General features: G+C 56.4%; 6 protein-coding genes across 6 annotated transcripts; 5 read left to right on the top strand and 1 right to left on the bottom strand.

Annotated features, from left to right (window-relative positions):
• Positions 1-99: 99 nt before the first annotated feature.
• Positions 100-1,586, top strand: B0H64DRAFT_451716 (beta-lactamase-like protein; the record flags this gene model as incomplete). Its single annotated transcript, XM_062807174.1, has 3 exons — positions 100-143; positions 361-821; positions 896-1,586. 3 exons carry the CDS (start codon positions 100-102, stop codon positions 1,303-1,305), a joined length of 915 nt encoding a protein of 304 aa, XP_062654556.1. The 3' UTR covers positions 1,306-1,586.
• Positions 1,587-2,643: 1,057 nt separating this feature from the next.
• B0H64DRAFT_349835 (uncharacterized protein) lies at positions 2,644-6,453 on the top strand (the record flags this gene model as incomplete). Its single annotated transcript, XM_062801414.1, has 4 exons — positions 2,644-2,687; positions 2,751-2,992; positions 3,221-4,134; positions 4,171-6,453. Coding segments are annotated over exons 2-4 (3,408 nt in total), but the record flags the coding sequence as incomplete, so codon positions are not given.
• Positions 6,454-7,984: 1,531 nt separating this feature from the next.
• On the top strand, positions 7,985-9,619 carry B0H64DRAFT_446840 (amino acid permease-domain-containing protein; the record flags this gene model as incomplete). Its single annotated transcript, XM_062806951.1, has 3 exons — positions 7,985-8,882; positions 8,939-9,018; positions 9,083-9,619. The coding sequence occupies 3 exons, from the start codon at positions 7,985-7,987 to the stop codon at positions 9,617-9,619; spliced, it is 1,515 nt and encodes a 504-aa protein (XP_062654554.1).
• Positions 9,620-11,012: 1,393 nt separating this feature from the next.
• B0H64DRAFT_331376 (uncharacterized protein) lies at positions 11,013-12,968 on the top strand (the record flags this gene model as incomplete). Its single annotated transcript, XM_062800996.1, has 2 exons — positions 11,013-12,023; positions 12,240-12,968. 2 exons carry the CDS (start codon positions 11,013-11,015, stop codon positions 12,966-12,968), a joined length of 1,740 nt encoding a protein of 579 aa, XP_062654553.1.
• A 467-nt stretch (positions 12,969-13,435) lies between these two features.
• Positions 13,436-14,755, bottom strand: B0H64DRAFT_50998 (uncharacterized protein). The gene is made up of 2 exons (XM_062808360.1): positions 14,003-14,755; positions 13,436-13,927 (listed from the first exon to the last, which is right to left on the bottom strand). The coding sequence occupies exons 1-2, from the start codon at positions 14,639-14,641 to the stop codon at positions 13,544-13,546; spliced, it is 1,023 nt and encodes a 340-aa protein (XP_062654552.1). The 5' UTR covers positions 14,642-14,755; the 3' UTR covers positions 13,436-13,543.
• Positions 14,756-14,956: 201 nt separating this feature from the next.
• Positions 14,957-16,889, top strand: B0H64DRAFT_427492 (uncharacterized protein; the record flags this gene model as incomplete). Its single annotated transcript, XM_062805789.1, has 5 exons — positions 14,957-15,224; positions 15,321-16,087; positions 16,140-16,271; positions 16,346-16,440; positions 16,538-16,889. The coding sequence occupies exons 1-5, from the start codon at positions 14,978-14,980 to the stop codon at positions 16,887-16,889; spliced, it is 1,593 nt and encodes a 530-aa protein (XP_062654551.1). The 5' UTR covers positions 14,957-14,977.
• Between the last annotated feature and the right edge of the window lie 748 nt (positions 16,890-17,637).

Here is a 17,637-nt window from a genome sequence, read left to right as displayed (position 1 = left end):
AGCTTCGCGTTGTAACTAGAATCCGCACGCCAGGCCTTTAGCAGTAAACGGAAACGCAAATATGAAGAGGTTATCACTGCACCACCACCTTGGAACGAGATGGCAATCTACTACTCGCCTCCTGGTACCTCTCCCCGCCGCCTGTCAGACCACGGGGTCTAACCTCGGGCTCGCCGCAAAGCAAATCCTCCACCTCCATCATCAAACGGCGGGTACCCGACCACAGACAGTCTCCTCCCTACAAATCTCACGACCTCCCATCCATCCCTGTACCCAAACCTCCCCTAAGACCATCCCTTCCCGAACATACACCACCATCACCCCCCCAACCACGAACCCCCCCGAGCCCACCATCCACAGCCTCTTCGACCCGCAAACCTCCACCTGGCAGTACCTCGTCGCCGACCCCGCCTCCCACACAGCCGCCATCATCGACCCCGTCCTCGACTACAACCCGACCACCCGCACCGTCTCCACCACCACCGCCGACGCCCTGCTCTCCCTCATCCACGACCGCGGCTACACCATCTCCCACATCCTCGAGACGCACGCCCACGCCGACCACCTCACCGCGGCTTTCTACCTGCAGCGCAGGCTGGCTGCGGTGACGCAGGAAACACGGCCGCCTGTGGGGATTGGGCGGCGGATCGGGCAGCTGCAGAGTTTGTTTGGGGAGCGGTATGGGGTGGGGAGTGACGAGTATAATGGGGTGTTTGATCTGTTGTGGGAGGATGATGCGGTGTTTTGGGTGGGGGGGTTGAGGGGGCAGGTGGTGCATCTGCCGGGGCATACGCCGGATCATGTGGGGTATTGGATTGGAGGTTAGTTGCGCACGTTGCTTGCGTGTCTGTGTGTGGCTGTTGTGGAGAGATGCTAACGGGGGAGGCTATCCTAGATAATGTGTTTTGTGGCGATTCGTTGTTTCATCCCTCGCTCGGGACTGCGCGGTGCGATTTCCCTGGCGGGAACCCACAAGATCTTTATCAGTCGGCGAGAAAGCTGCTGGCACTCCAGGATCATGTCAAGATTTGGATTGGGCATGACTATCCAGTCGATGGAGAGAGGGGACCCGAGCCCTGGACCACCGTTGGCGAGCACCGTGGGAGCAATAAGCATATTAGGGATGGTGTTACCGAGGATGAGTTTGTGCAGATGCGTAGTGAGAGGGATAGGAACTTGGCGGCGCCGCGATTGATACATGAGAGCTTGCAAGTCAATATCCGTGCCGGGCAGCTCCCCAGGGTTGACGCGGCGGGTATGAGGACCTTGAAGGTGCCGCTAAAGGTTCAGGGGGAAGGGTGGTAGACGGCCGGGGTTAGAATTAGCGGTATGGAATGTATGAGCAAGAGGTTCAAATACTTATCGAGGTAACGAGCTGTTAGGAAGTCTCCATACCTCGGGCACTTTCCACCAAAACCGCTTTCCGACACCCCTTACATATCACTCGGGTTATGTACCTATCAAGGGTACTTTGAACATGTGTAAACGGGGTAGAATGGGGAAAACGTTCAATTGCCACAGATCCTTGGTACGACATTATGGCAGACAATATTCTAATCCAAATATATGTGTAACTATCTAGCACGACTACCAGACCTCAGAACGTCATTATTCTTACTAGAATCGTACGCCACACTACTTAGGCCCCGGCCGCTTCAATGGAGTAGGTAAATAAAGGTTCATGTTTCTCGAGATCATGCTCGAGTCGACGCTTGCCCAACTGCGTGAGCCCCTGGAGCGGGCAACGGCCTTTGCAGGCGACGGGCTACGCGTGATCCGCGATTCAGTTACAGCGCAGACGTTGCTATAACCGTGAGTGGCTTTAATGAGCCTGTCATACCGGGCAGTGGCGTGCTGTAATTATCGGGCGTACAGAGGGCCAGCACTTGGACGGGGACTGTTCTGGCCAGGAGGTGTATACGGCGGTGCCATGGAGGTGGAAAGGATTTGGGGTTATACTAGACTCGACGTGTAAGTGACGAGGATCAAGATGGCGAGGTGGAGCTGGTTGAGAATAGGAAGGGTCCGAATGCCGGCGTCCCTGCCGCTGCAACAGACCCTGCGAGCTACCTTAGGTAGGTACTTAGCTTCGAGCCTCCGGAATACCCCCCCATCGAGCAATTTGCCTCGACCGCTGTCAAGGTGGATGGCGGGGCGGGGGCAGCGGGAACGGTCGTTCAGGTCCTCAGGTTACAAGTTGCGCGTTGGTGTGAAGTCCCATCAAGTTTCAGCCACAAAAACAAAAGTCAGCTGCATCCTCGCTTTTTCTCCGTCCACACCCAATAACTAACGACGTTTGTGGCTTGCGAGTGTGTGGAGCTCCTTCACCCTGACCAACCAATATCAGTTACATGTCTCGGCGTGGGTGTCTTTATAATTTAGCCTTTTAGGTAGGGATCTACGGCAGATGGATCACCGCCGCCTCGGGTTTCTTCACCCCTGATTCGAAGCAGCCGCCGCAGTAATTGAGGAACCCAACTAGTCTAACCCTGCTCCTTAGTCGTGACTGAACGCGAGTTTGGATCCGACAAATACTGCTCCCACGTCCCTGGAGGAGACACATCGTGAACCATGCCGGTCACGGGCTTCCTCAAGCTGCTTGCTGGGGCTTGGTTGATCGCCGGTGCAGCCGGGGAGGGCTTTGCCGGCGATGACTTTGCCAATAACTTGTTTTCGGACCTCGCACCGTACGTTTCCGGGTTTTGTCCACCGTTGGGCAGCGCCACTTGCTGACAATGGTATCCCACAAGTATCCTCGCGCTTTTTGGCGAGAGGGTGACGATGCAGTTTATGAGCCAAAGCACGGGGTGGGCTGACAACGTTATTCTGGCAATGGTGCCGTTGGGTATCATCGCCGCCGTCGTAGGTGCTATCCGCGTTGGAGGCCCGACCTGGCTCAAGGCTCTCATCGGGAGAGCGCGGGATAGCCGCGCGATCGTAGAGTCGGAACTGATGTCGTCCACCTCGCATGAAGTTTGCGAGCTCTGGAACGGTCAGCAGATTGTCAAAGTCATGGGTGAAGGTCAAGTTCAGGAGTTCATTATTCTCAGCGACGACGACAACGACGACACCGCGACGAACCTCGGGTGTATGGAGCTGGGAAGCATATACGGAGAAGATCACTTTGTTGAGTACGGTACGAAACCACACACTGCTATCTACCCTATCTTAGGGTTCAACGAGCAGCTCACAGGCTGACCCAGCCGTTTATCATTGATAGAACCGAGCGCTTGGGATGTAATGTTGGGCAGTTGCCCACCTCGTCGGAAACACTGGTCCACGAAGGCCGGCATGTTTGCCATCTTGCGATTTCCGAAACCGGGCAGCAAGGCGACCAACACCGAACAGTCCACGCCGGCTGAGGATTTGCACAAACTGTCAAAACGCCCAGTTGCGATTCTCCGTAACACAGTGAGCCATACCCCAAATATCTCGCTGAATATTCGAAATACGTCAACTAGCCGAGAGGCATATATCATTTCCGTATTCGCAACGCTTCTTCAGGCATGCCTGCTTGCCTATGCTGGGTTGACGGCTACATATTTCAGTCACAACACCCAGCTCCAGGAGACGCCACCGGCCGGTTACGCATTTCCTTGCATGGCAGCCGGCACTTTGATGCTGGTCTCTGGTATGCTAGTTTGCGGCCATGTTGTAGAAGGTAGCACCTCAGAAAGACGATTCCGTCCAGTGGATGGAAAAGAGGCCCGGGTTGTCTGGCTGCAGCGATCCGGCATAGTTAACGATCAGCGGTTTGAGTCGTTTGCCATTTTCCCAACCAAGGCTCAGCGCGTGATAACGACTTCACAAAGGACCCAGCAGGGGCGAAACCAAAACCAAACATCCCAACAGGCGTCCGTGGGGATAAACGTGGAGGTGACGACCGTGGTGGCTGTCGCAACAACTATGTGCGGCTTCGTCGTCCAATTCGTGGGACTGCGTGGGATGAACTGGACCGTGTCAATCGCTCAACTCCTCGCCATCCTCCTCATGGCCGTTCTCAGGTCTTTAGTTCGCCGCAACCTCGCGGAGCGCCCAAACTCTCTACCACTACCCCCGGGGCACGAACTGGACTGGTTGGCAATAACTCTGACCAAATCTTCCGATGCTCCCTGGCTTCACCCCGACAAGCCCGTAGGGAGTGACAAGAGGCCTAATGAAGGTAACGAGCCCCGTGCGGACCGAGACGACTGGGGCTATCGGATTGTCCCTGCGGAGCAGGCAAATAATACTGCCCCCGGCGGCTACACGGACGCTCGCCACTCGAGAGCTCACCAAGCGATGCTGATCAGAATACAACTCGGTGTACTGGCTGGGTGGCGGGGCACTGCCTCGGCGGAGGCTGTTGCTCTAGCTTCTGCGATCGAGATCGTCATGGGCACTCTACGCCTTGACCATTGGAAGTCTAATGGTATGTTCACCTGGCACATCACGTCCTCGAATTCCAGCGTTCACGAACCGGTGGAGTTCTGTGCAACGTGGCGGCAAACGACATGGACCACCTTCCCTCAGGAGATCGAGGCTGCGCTTTCACTTTGGTTATATTCCGTCCGCCACCGAGAGGAAAACCAGGAAGAAGCTGGGTATTATAGCTCAGAATCGTGGTTGGGAGGCGCCACGCCGTCACAATTGCAAAGTAAGCGAGCTCGGGGCAAATCCAGTCTCCAAATCCTAGGTTCGCTTGATGCGAGAATTCTACAACGAGATCTATCTTGGTGGTTGCCAGACAACAGCTTGAAGGACATATACGATATCTCGGAAACAGAAGCAAATAGCAATGTGCCCCAGCGCGTGATCCTTGAGGGGCATCGCGTGGTGGGGTGTACACGGAAAGCCATTCATTATCCTTCTCCGAACAACGACGTGTCTGGGTACGAGCTCCGACAGGGGGAAATCAGCAGGCAATCAACCCTGGCGGTCTACTCACAGAAGGACATCAAGAAGCTATACGCCTGCCACATATTCTCCGCCTTCATGTGGGCCTTATCTGCGGCGATCACAGAAAGTCCAGTTGATACTTGTCCGTTCGGAAAAGCAGATGTACGGGCATTCGTTGTTCCTACGGAAGAATACGAATACGATACCTGGGACCGCAATCATAAATTTAGCAACGACAGGCTCTCTGCCTTGATCCGGGATATTGAAAATACGGGACTTGGCTCCGTTGAGGACATTTACTTTGCCATCCTCCCGCCACTGAGCGCATGGAATTTGTTGCCACCCGTTCATTCTATTCTGAAACGCGGACTGGAAGTCGGACACCAACTTGAGCGGCGGGGTGACTGGAAGAAAGCCGGCCGCACATACGTACGGATCTTGAAAAGAACCGCGTTTTTCCCGCGGAACGATAACACCGACATAGCATCAGAGGCCACGGCCCTGGTAATGGAATTTCTGAGGGTGCTTACCGAGACAGTTGAGCTGTGGAAGGACCAACTTCTCTATGACGACAAGGAAGTTTTCGAACTCATCGCATTTAGGGAATGGGTCAGGGGCCGGCTAGCAGCGCACAACGATGAGGCTATTTTTCCCCGGCTAATGGGCCTATACGAACGCCAAGGCCGTGTTTGGAAATGCAACTTAGTCGGGGAGAACACGGCCTATCCCACGATACTACCGCCTGAATTTGGTTTCCACGTCCTTCACCAAGCCGCTTGCAGCAACAAGGGTGCCGAGATATCCCGTCTCTCCAGCCAAGGCTTGGATAGACAGGACTTTCTCGGCTGGACGGCGATACACTACGCCGTCGCCTATGGCTCGGGCAATGCATTTGATATCTTGCTGGACTTACGGGCTGATGCCAACGCCCAAGACATCCGTCAGCGTACGCCACTCCACTATGCGTACCGCCACGATGACGCGCGAGTTGTTCTGGAGTTGCTGCGAGCGGGAACAGACATCAACGCCAGGGATACGGATGGTATGACGCCGCTTCACCATGCGGTCAAGCACGGCGCGCGAAAGGTGGCGGCGGCGCTCATCGAAGGCGGCGCCGATATGAACCTGGCCGACAACGGAGGACGGACGGCTATGGCGTGGGCCGTATGCAGTGGGGACGCTGACCTCGCGAAAGACGACCTCTGGGATGCGACCAACCTAAAACGCCGCGACAACCAGGGCCGCACCTTGTTGCATCTGGCTGTTATGTCAGGCAGCGGCGTGGGCAAAGACTTCGGGGACATGTTTGACTTCCTGGTGCCTGCGATCGACAAAAACGCCAAAGACCGACGAGGCTACACCCCTCTGCATCTCGCTGCTGCCAAGGGACATTTGTCCGCCGTCCAGTGGCTTTTAGATCGCGGGGCTGACCGCCATGCGGAGGAAAATGGACGGTATAACAACATGCAGGATCCTACGCTTGATGAGCCGAGGTTCACGCCGCTTCATCTCGCCAAGCTGAGGCTACGGAGGGCTAGAGAGAAGGAAGGGGACGCGACGGATAATGAGAGCGATGATGGAAAATGGGGATTGAACTTGGGGGATGAGGGCGAGGGGGACAGCGACATGGATTGGCGGCTTATCAGGCTGAGAGACTGGTCGGGTGTGGACGAAGAGGATGCTTTGCGCTATGAAGTGCGGCCTGGTCCAAAGGAAATCAAAGGGCTTGAGGACGTCATTGAGGTGCTAGAGAGGTTTGAACAGCGGGATGGTCCAGAAGAGCGTGATGATGCGTGAAGGGATTAGGAGGTTATCGAGAAGGGAGATGAGCAGCACAGCGGTGATGTAGAGTGGGACGAAGGATGGAGATGCGGAAGATACTGAGGAAAATGCGTGATGAAAGTAGCGGCGATTTGCTACCGTTGTCCTGGGTTTACAACGAAACCCCTTTTTAGTGTGACACTATTGCTTTGCGGAGTACCTAGCGTGTTTCCCAACTCATAAGCGCAACCATCATCGCTGATTGTTTACGAAACCCCACCGATATAATCCTTGTACCAGTGTCTCGAAGATGCCAGGACGGAAACCAGCTCCCGTTAGGCAAATTATAGGAACCTATTGGGACATTCGACGGATAGGTAAATAGTAGGTTTCTGTTTGTTACACTTCTCCCTTCTCCCCTGCGTACAATCCCATTTCACCCTTTCCCTTTGCAAGGTGCCCGAGCATCAACTGGCAGACGCTGCTTGTCCGTGCTGGTTGTTGCAAGGTGGGTGCTAACCACGTTGTTGATAGAATTGTGGTGCGCTGAGAGAGTACCTAGTAGGTAACCTAACAACTCGTGGCACCTTTTAAGACTTCCCCTCAATGCTCACCTGGCCAAGTAAAAGCCTCACTCGGCGATACGAAACATCAAGGCTTCAAAACCCCAGGCCCCGTTCGTGCCTAGGATCATCAACGCACAAACATTGCCTTGGCACATCGTCATCCCAGCCCCGAGGTTACATGCAAGATGCGGCATCGAATCACAGGCGTGTTTGGACTGGCTTCCCCGCGCAAATGTACATGGTTTGTGCTGCAAGCTACCGATAAGCTCACACACACGAGATACGATGTTCCGCCGCCACCGGCAGGTGGTATCCCTTGCTTATCTCGATTCTCCGCAGGGGAGATCCCTCGTGTGACCCGAGCTTTTCTCAAGGCTGAGGACATGCCAGTTCCCCTCCCCGTAAGTCGTGACCTTGACATTGTCAATTAACTTCGTTATTATTTCTCAGGATGCAGGCAGAAGAGATGACCGTGGAACGACGTCCCTTTAATAGGGACGATCAGGGGGATGAGAACCGCCTTGCGCAGTTCGGATACAAACAGGAGCTGAAACGGGACTGGGGGCTAGCACACAATTTCGGGGTTTCCTTCTCAATCATCGTGAGTAAACCAAAGCTCGGCCTAGACGAGATCAAAGCAGAACTGACCAACAGAGCGTCATTACGGGCATTTCCACACTTTTTTCGTATGGATTGAACACTGGGGGGCCAGCCGGTACGTCAGAAAACGAGGTCCCATGCAAGAACGAGGCGAACACTGACAGCCGTTCATCTCAGTCATGTCCATCGGCTGGATCGTCGTGTCCTTCTTCACCCTCCTCGTAGCCATCGCCATGGCCGAGGTCGTCTCGGCCATTCCCACCAGCGGCGGACCCTACTTTTGGTCTGCCATGCTCGCACCCCCGCGCTGGTCACCATTCGCAGCGTGGCTCACAGGGTGGTATAACCTCCTCGGCCAAGTACAATCACCCCGCACCATCTCGCGTCCCCAAACCCCCTTCACCACCACCACCACCACCACTAACACCCTGTTCCTCCCAACCTCCCAGGTAGCCGTAACCACCGGCATAACCTTCGGCCTCGCCAACCTGATCCCCACAGCCATCACGCTCAAGAACCCGTCCTTCGTCCCCACCCCGCCCATCACCATCGGCATCTACGCGGCGCTCCTCCTCTCCCACGCCGTCGTCAACACCTTCGGCGTGCGCATCCTGCGCCATCTCAACAACTTCTCCATCGCCCTGCACAGCGCGGGCATCACGGCGCTCTGCATCGCCGTGCTCGCCAAGGCGCCCTCCCACCAGCCGGCGTCGTTCGTGTTTGGGCGCTTCCACGATGGGACTGGCACGGATGGGGCCGAGGGGTGGAGTGGGCGCGCGAGTGCCGTGTACGTGGCGCTGTGTGGTGGCTTGCTGTCGCAGTATACCCTGACGGGGTTTGATGCGTCGGCGCATTTGAGTGAGGAGACGCGGAAGGCGAGTTGGAGTGCGCCGATTGGGGTCGTGTCGAGTGTGGGGTTCAGTGCATTGTTTGGGTTTTTTGTGTTGATGGCGTTGTTGTTTTCGGTGCAGGACTTTGAGAGGACGCTGGACAGTGTGTATGGGCAGCCGGTGCTGCAGATTCTGGTGGATGTGGCTGGCGAGAATGGCGCGTTGGGGTTGTTTGTCTTGATCATGGGTGAGTTGCCTACCCCCGAGCCTTGCGTGACTGGCTGCATGCTAACTTCGATTGAGTTTGCGTCTGGCATTGTGGTTTGTTCAGCATGACCAGCAACAGCAGGATGATGTTTGCTTTTGCCCGTGATGGCGGGATTGTAAGTCGCCTCTAGTCCAGATTACCCCTGAGCCCGAAGAATGTCGCCGCTGACTCCTCGCTAGCATCCTTTCTTCCACAAGGTTGATGCTCGGTTTCGATCACCAATCCGTGCCGTATGGCTGTCGGCGACGCTGTCCTTCTGTCTTGCGCTTCCTTCGCTTGGGTCAAGCGTTGCGTTCGCGGCAGCCACCTCGATAGCGACCATCGGCCTTTACCTCTCCTACGGAATCCCTCTCTTCATTGGCTTAGTATGCCACCGATCTTTCAGGGCAATGAAGGGGCCGTTCAACCTCCACGCCCTGTCTAGGCCGATCGCCGCTGTGGCCTGCCTGTGGATTCTGTTTATCACAGTGGTCTTTTGCCTGCCAACTGCCAACCCCGTTACCAGCCAGACGTTGAACTACACAGTTGTTGCCGTTGGAGTCTTGACCATCTTCGCGGTTGGCTCGTGGGTTCTCTGGGCACACCGGTGGTTTACAGGTCCTTCCGCTGAGGTGGCGGAGGCAATGAGGCAGGGGGTGGACATTACAGAGCCGGGTGCATTTGAAGCGCGGGTGAAGCAGGAAACCGATCAACCGAGAAAGCTGTCCGACAGCTAGAGATACTTAGGGAGGCAAGCCGTGTGCAGAATAATGGCCGGGAATGGGACCTGTTGCAGTTTGCGACAGTGACGAGCAGAATTCAAATATAATCCACCAAGACAGACGACGATATTCTCGTTTCTGATAGCTGGCAGGCGCTTGAACGCCATCACCTCCTATAACCCATTTAAGAGGCCATCTTTCATTAGCCCTTCCGGCCTCAGCGTAATCCTCCCATCCCATGTCACGGCCAAAAACCGACGTAATCCGCCGAAGGGACGAAATAGGAACGGTAAAATACCGCGTTATACGACTTCACGACTGACTATAAACCGACCCTCCCCTTGAATACAAACCCCGACCTCAAGGAGCAGTCCGCCGAGGAAGAAGTAGTAGGAAGGGTTTAGCTGTCGCGAGGATTGCGCACGTAATTTTGAGGTTTCATGGTACGGGGCTAGGCCAAGGGTGTGACGATGGCGGCTTGGTGGGCGAATATGAAGGGTGTGCGGAGGCGAGGAAACAGGTGCCCAGGTGGGAGGTGGGAAGATGATGGTTGGGGGCGGTGCGAGCCAAGTTGGCGTGGTGGGGGAGGATGGACGGGGCTCGTGTGAAGTGCGAATGGGAGCGTGTCGGGGACGGGTGGGGGCATCCCCTCGGTGGCGGGCTTCATAAAGGGGGTGAGGGAACCCACCAGCGACATCACATAACATCCCACCCCCTTGATTCGGGTCAGAAATATGATACAGATCTGTAAGCCGTTAAACTCTACGTTGAGTGTGGTCTTTCACTACCAATATGTGCCCATTCCAAGGATGCCGAGACGAGACAGCCGTTGGGAAGGATCACAGGGATGGCTGGTTATCCCTTCAACCCTCTCGAAAGTTCCAGGCCCACTGATCTGCGTCCCTGTTACCTCCGGTCCCCTTGGCGCAACTATTCGGACTTCTGTACACAACAAATATCTTTTCGCAACTCTTCGATTAGGAGGCTGGGATAGGGAGAGATGGCCCCCTGACGGTGACTCAGTCCGATGCTGACATTCTCACAAGCAGACAGCGCTGCCGTCAGCCTCCAAACTGTTCCGGCCGCACGACTGCAGTGAGATATGGGTTGCATCCCCCATCTGCACCAACTGGAGTCATTCCCCGGTCTTCGGCAAGAAACGCCGCGGCAAAACCGGAAACGCCAATCCGAATGCAAAGCCTCACTTCCGTGCCCCATCGAGGTGCCGAGTCAGGGATTTTTGTTAGTAATAATTTCACGTAAATACAGCGCAACGTACCGCGCGAAGTCAGTCCCTGAAAATCCTGCTCGTGGTTCTCAGTTGGTCGGTGTCTTTTGCGGTTGACGGTATCTGCAACACCTTCCACCACGTTGTTCCCCTGTTCCTCGCCCCCCCTGCCGCATGACCATGGCTTCCGAACCCGACAGCAGTACAATTTATCTGACCGAAAAGGAGGCAGAACGCATCCGGTCTACGGTTTTAGATAACACCAAAAAGCGCTCGGGACTGACCGGCCATGCTCGCAACCCCAGAGAGGCGAAAGATGCCATCGGTCAAGCCACCGGGGCCGCACTCATGGCGGACATGGGCAGTATGACCATGGGGAACGCTCAAGAGAGTGTACCTGCTCTTGCCGTCGGAGAGCCATATCCCCCATGCATTATCTCCCTTTCAGAGCTCCAGCCGATGAAGCTGTGTGATCTCCGCATGGAAACTCACCATCGCGGACGCCAGCTTCGCATCAAGCGAGCCAGCCCCGTGGTCACCCTTTCCACGAGGTCATGGACTATGGTGCAAGACGATGCCGGAGAGACGGAGCGTTTGGAGATGGTTCTCCACAAAATCCAGCACGGCAAGGAAGTCCTCGAGGCATCCTCCCATTTCACCATCAAAGAACCCTACTTCACCCTCACCGAAGAGGGCGAACCCACCCTCCGCATCGACCACCCCTCCGACGTCATCAGCCACCCCGACGCAGACCTCCAACCCCCCACCCAAACCCCAACCCCCGAACAAGCCGAGAAGCGCGCCCTCGCCCACAAACAAAAGGGCAACACCGCCCTCACCAAGAACAACCCAGCCCTCGCACACACCCACTACACCACCTCTCTCGCCTTCGCCACCCACCTCCCCACGCCGGACCTCGCGCGCGATCTGCACCGCAACCGCGCCCACGCCAACCTCCTCCTGGGCCAGCACGACGCCGCCCAGCGCGACGCGCTCGCCGCGCTGATCAACCCCACCGCCGAGGATGACGTGCGCTCCCGCGAGCTGGACGCCAAGTGCTATTTCCGCGCCGGCGCGGCGGCATACGCGCTGGGCCGGTTCGGGGAGGCGCAGGGGTTCTTTGAGAAGCAGTTGGCGCTGATGCCGGGGGATAAGGTGGCTGTGGCGAATGTGGCGCGGTGTGAGAAGCGGGTGAGGGAGGGGAAGGAGGGGAGCCATGATTTTGGGAAGGTGAGGGCCGGGTTGGTGAGGGGGGATGGGAGGGTTGATGCTGCGAGTTGGGAGGGGGCGACGGAGGTTAGGGGGAGTGGTGTGGGCATGGGGCGCGGGTTATTCGCTACGAGGGGGGTGCGGGCGGGGGAGGTGGTGATGTGTGAGAAGGCGTTTTGTGTGGTTTGGGGTCATGAGGAGGGCGCGTTAACGGCGGTGACGTGCGATGTGCGGGATGAGAGGATTCGGGTGGCGCCTGTTGGGTTAAGGAGGGCGGTTGTGGAACGGTTGATGGCCAATCCGTCCCTGATTGGGGATGTGATGGGCTCGTATGGGGACTGGGATGGCGGTGACGGGCGGGATGTACACGAAACTGGCGATGGGCCGGTTGTCGATGTGTTCCGGGCGCATGACATTATCTCGAGGAACGCGTTTGGGGTGGGGGGCAAAGACGGACAAGGGGGTAAGGGGGGCGGCGCTGGGTTATGGCCCCGGGCTGCCCTCATTAACCACTCCTGTATCCCCAACTCGGAGAGGGAATTCATCGGTGACTTGATGGTTGTCCGGGCAACGAAAAACATCGCCAAGGGAGAAGAAATTGTGCACCGGTACGACGAGTCAGGTGTGTACGAGGCCAGGCAGGGTGCCCTGATGACCACTTGGGGATTTGAGTGCAGCTGTGCGCTTTGCGTGGTGGAGAAAGGGGAAGATCCGATGGTACAGGAAAAACGGCGAACATTGACCAAGGAGGCAGATTTGTTCTTGAAGTCTGCTGGTTCGTCAGCCAACAAGAAGATGGCGACTACAAGGGCCAGGAGGTTGGTTAAGGCGCTTGATGAAACCTATGACGAAAAGAAGTATCGGGGATTGCCTCGTTTGGCAAAACGGGGGGTTGAACAGTGGCTTTCCAGCAGCACTCGGATATAAAACTTTCGACCTCGGCTTTTTGTTGTTGATATTAGAACGTCGAGCATTATGCTAAGAAGATAAAGGAAAAAGTGAGGAGTTCTAGTGAAAACGTCAGCCTTCGACCCCATGTATACCGTGGGAGTTGGCAGAATCTCTCGTTTTTGCCAATGGTGCCAATGGTGCCAACTAGTCGTATTCACAAAGGCAAGACAAATGCAAAACGCTCACCGTCCAGCCCTTGTTACCACACAACTGAGGGGTAGACGGTAGATACGAAAGCCCCGCCGATTTATCTTCGTTGGGCCCAGGTCTCGAGCCCGAGCAGTTAGCCGACGTCTGTAGACCGCTTCTCCCGAAGTTGGAACCGCTACGGCACCCGCCATGGTACTTGGGGAGTGGGTGACAATTGAGCGTGCGAAACCTGTATATAAACTCCTTCGCACTGTTCAGAGCAAGCTAGGTGGTGATCTGCCGGAGATGATGTGGGCACGTAGGGTTCACGTATTTAATACCTGTACCTTCGAGTCCAACCCGGACCGGTGGTCTTGGGGATTTACAGCGTAGCTCCCATCTACCAGTGCCCTGTGTCCCCATTACTTACCATTCACCCCCAGCCCATCAGCATCGTTTCCCAACGCCGTTTCGTCGCCCGACAAGCCCGTCCAAGCCCAGCACGCGTCCCATAGCTTCTTCTGGATCTCCGGGTTGCGGCTAACCTCCGCTGACACTCCTTCCTTTTGACCAACAAAATAACCCCTCTTGTCCTTGAACTCCGGTCCAACACTCAGCGCCACCAAATCCTGACCGGCATCGGCGGTCGTCCGCACTGCGCTATTCAGGTGCCTGAACAACGGCATCATGACATTGATCACACCAAATGCCCACCTGATCCCGGCCTTCTGTTCAGAGTGCGCCCTCGACCCAACCAGTCCTCCGGGGTCCATACAGGTCACCGTGATGGACGACAGTCTCGCATGCTATTCAGCCAAATATGGCAGTCAGCACTCAGCATCATTTCGCCTTTCCCTCTGGCCCAAGAAAGCACCACTCACCCTCAACAACCTCGCATTCAAATCATGCATAAACACGACATTCGCCAACTTAGCCGTGCCATACCGCTGAAACCCCAGATCATAAACCTCACCCTGTGCGTCGGGCGGCGGGCGCACGAGGTGCTCCAGGTCATCCGGGATCGCGGCGCGCAGCTTCGACAGCGGGCTCCCACGCTCTGGGTCGTGCGGCTCTGCCCCGACCATCACTATCCGTCCGTTCTGTGCGTCCATGCTGCCCAGCAGGCCGAGCACTAGTAGCATGTGGGAGAGGTGGGAGACTTGGAAGGTCGCCTCGTAGTTGTCGGCGGTGGTCTTTTGGCCACTGAGGGACCAGGTGAAGGCGTTGCAGACGATGGCGGATATTCGGGGGAGTTTATTCACGGCGATCTGGTCGGTGATGCGGGAAGTGAAGGCGCGAACGTCGGCGAGGCGGCCGAGGTTGAGAGTCTCGAGATGGGTTTGGGACTTGGGGTGTTTGGCAAGCAGCTTGAGAAGCTGGGCGGTGTTGGGGTCTTGCTCGCCTGATGGGTTGCGTACTGTTGCGACCAACGTGTATTCGGGGTGGGAGGCGAGGAGGGATTTGACGAAGCCAAGGCCGAGGGAGCCATTGGCGCCGGTGATAATGACCGTGCCCGCCATTCTGGAGCAACTGGCTTGGTGGTAAGTTGTTCTCTCAACAAGAGATTCAAGCAAGCGAACATGAGCCACTAAAAGTCGTCGCGGTTGTTGACTAACTAGGATTCACTCGCGAGGAGTGCGTTTAATGGTGTTTTGTAGAAAGATAAAAGACGTGAAATCCGCTCCACACGAGGCTACTCCGGCCATTTCATGTGCCCGACCACTCACACAGCGTCGTATTTCCCATCCTGGGTAGTGAAATGCAGGAGTCCATGTGGAACTGGTTGCTGGAATCCCGACCGGACGGGAGTCATGATACTGCTCCAACATGAATAACATAAAAGTACCCCTGAAGCCATGGGACCCCGGATTTGGGGGGCGCCAAGCATCACTCTGCCCAGCGTGTCGGAATTCCGACAGCCAGCCACATTGCAGAATTCCTCGCCCACCAGTTCAAGCCGTGCCCGAGTCCTGCTGTCCTCCCACAAACAACGCTGTTACACCCCGAGACCCATCAACCACCAAGTCCCCGAACCCGAGCACCTCTTCTCCGTTATCATGGACCCGCTGGCCTGCGGGAACTGCGGTAGGACCTACTCCACCGGTATGGACCCGATTATCAATACTTCCATTGTTGAGTGTTGACAGCAACCTTGTTGCTTTCCCTCCATCTCTGGGGCTCTTAAATTGACCCCCATAGTGCCAACGCTTGCCCGTCACCGACTACGATGTAAATCACGGCCGAAGAGCCGAAAGAAGGCTTGCTCCGAGTGTGCGCGGTCCAAAGTGCGATGCGACCAGGGAGTCCCGAGCTGTTCCCGATGTGCTATCCATGGCCTGCCGTGCGTGTACCCCCACGAGGGCGGATTGCATCAGATTGCTACACCCCCTAGCAATGCATCAGCTGTGACGCCCAGTGCGGTATCCGCCCATGTCCCCTTAACCCCTTCCTCAATCCCGTCGCAGCCAATTTGGACGTCCGTTGTCGACCAAGAACCGGATCTGACTGCTCCGCTGAACCCATTCTCCGAGCCAAATTGGGTCCCAGACCTGCCGGATGATTGGAGGGAGCCGTTCTTCTTGTTCGATCTTGGTCAGGGCGGTGCCGAGGTTTCTTCTGCCAACGTTTCGGCACCGATGTCAACAGCCAGCAACTCTCAGGGAGACACACAGAGTTCCGAAGTCGATATTCTCCAGGATTCATCTGTCCACATCACCGATAAGTGGTCGACCGCCGAACAAGGTCTCGATCTCATCGACCGTGTGCTAAAGTCATACGTGGATGGTGTGGCCCAGGGGCTTCACCGGCCCCCCTTCATCCACCACTGGAACTGGGACCACAACCGTCGCCCTTTGGTCCTTGCTGAAGCTACGGCAGTTGCGCAACTCTACGCCACCACAACACCACAATCCGATGCCGTTCTCTTGCGGTTCATCAATACGCAGCTGCTTTCGCTGCAACGAAACGCAAGTGTTTCACTCCTGACCATAGGATCAAAGTTCTGACAAGCAGGGGCAGATAACAACGCAACCGCGTGCCGATGACATATCTATGATGCAAGCTACTCTTTTGTATTCAATGATGCGCATCTACCGGTCGGGGCCGATGGCCTCGGAATGCATCGACAGAGTCCCGCTAAGGTTGTTGCAGGTATGAAGAGAGAGCCCCCTACTACTTTATGCTGTGCTCACAACAAAGCCACCTAACAATCATCCTACCTCTAGCACGTCCTGAGCAAAAGCATACATTGCATGACACCTCACACCAACGTCACACCAAACGACTGGGAATCTTGGATCCAAGACGAAAGCCTACGCAGGTACGCCCGACCCTGCCATTCCCACCCATCCATCCCCTGACCCCCCACCCCAACACCACAGCCCCCTTCACTAACAACCAACCCCCCTAACAATCAGATGCTTCCTAACCCTCCACGCCCTCGACCACGTAACCCACGCACGCGCCGGCCTCCCCGGGGTAATATGCGCCCTCTTCCCAGCCTCCCCCCTCCCCTGCCCGCCCGACGTATGGGAAGCGCCGACGGCCGAGGCCTGGGCGGTGCGGCACCGCGCGTGGGAGGCGCGCTGCGCGCCGGGCGGGCCAGTCCGGGCTGGGGAGGTGCTGGCTTGGGTGCGCGGCGAGGGGACGGAGAGGGAGGGGCTGTTTCGGGAGTGGTTCGTGCTGGCGGGGGAGGCGGTGGGTGGGTTGGTGTTGGAGTGTGCTAGGGCGCAGGCGAGGGTTGTTGGGGTGGAGGGGCTAGTTTGTTGAGGTTGAGGGGGTGGGTGGGGGATGGTTGGAATGTAGCGTAGTGGGTGATAAGTTCAAAAGAGGACTTGGGATGAGTCCGGCGTCTGAGGTCAGGGGCCGGAAAGGTACCGGTGGATGGTGAATTGGTTTGGGACGGCACAGGGGGTGAGTAGCAAGCGAACAATGGTGTAATTACCCGTCGGCGTGTCCTGCTGCTACGAGGGGGCAAACGACCGCCAGGTACATGTAATGGTTGTAGTTATAACCTAGGGCAGCATGTCAGGCCTGCCTCCTGCACACCCAACTACCTTACCTGTACAGATGCAGCAACGACGAGGTTATGGCGATCCCGCAGTAAAGGTTACAGTTTAACACTGACGTTGTCCCCCCGCGTTGACTCGCTATTGGCAACTGACCCATACTTTCAACGTATACCCCGTTGTCAGTCCCTTGTTACTTCAGGGGACCACAAGATCCGCCGCAGCGTTGTTAAATGTCTTAGCTGCGCATACCGGACCTCCACGAGCCGGATCATTTAGTGAAGCTGTTCCTTCCTTGAGCCGTTGACTGATGGTTCAAGGGGGCAGGAGCGGTTAGCTTCCCGCTCGAGGGAAGGAGTCCCCTACGATTTGAGCTGCTTATAGGCCCTAAGCCGGAGATCAACCATCAAACAATAGCTCAAGGGCCTTGAACAGTTTAATTAAGCCAGCGGGGTGATATTAGCTCAAAGGGTGAGCCGTTGTACGTTTTTCAGTATCCGGTATAAACG

This window comes from Chaetomium fimeti (genome assembly GCF_033439085.1).
Source record: "Chaetomium fimeti strain CBS 168.71 chromosome Unknown B0H64scaffold_11, whole genome shotgun sequence".
NCBI classification, from domain to species: Eukaryota; Fungi; Ascomycota; class Sordariomycetes; order Sordariales; family Chaetomiaceae; genus Chaetomium; species Chaetomium fimeti.
Note: the sequence above shows the minus strand (reverse complement) of the source record. Positions and strands in the feature narration are given on the sequence as shown.

Excerpts from the sequence above, each read along its gene's own strand:
- B0H64DRAFT_50998 (XM_062808360.1), bottom strand. The coding sequence starts at position 14,641 with ATGGCGGGCACGGTCATTATCACCGGCGCCAATGGCTCCCTCGGCCTT. Across the intron at positions 13,928-14,002 it reads TGAATGCGAGGTTGTTGAGG|CATGCGAGACTGTCGTCCAT; the intron begins GTGAGTGGTGCT and ends TTGGCTGAATAG.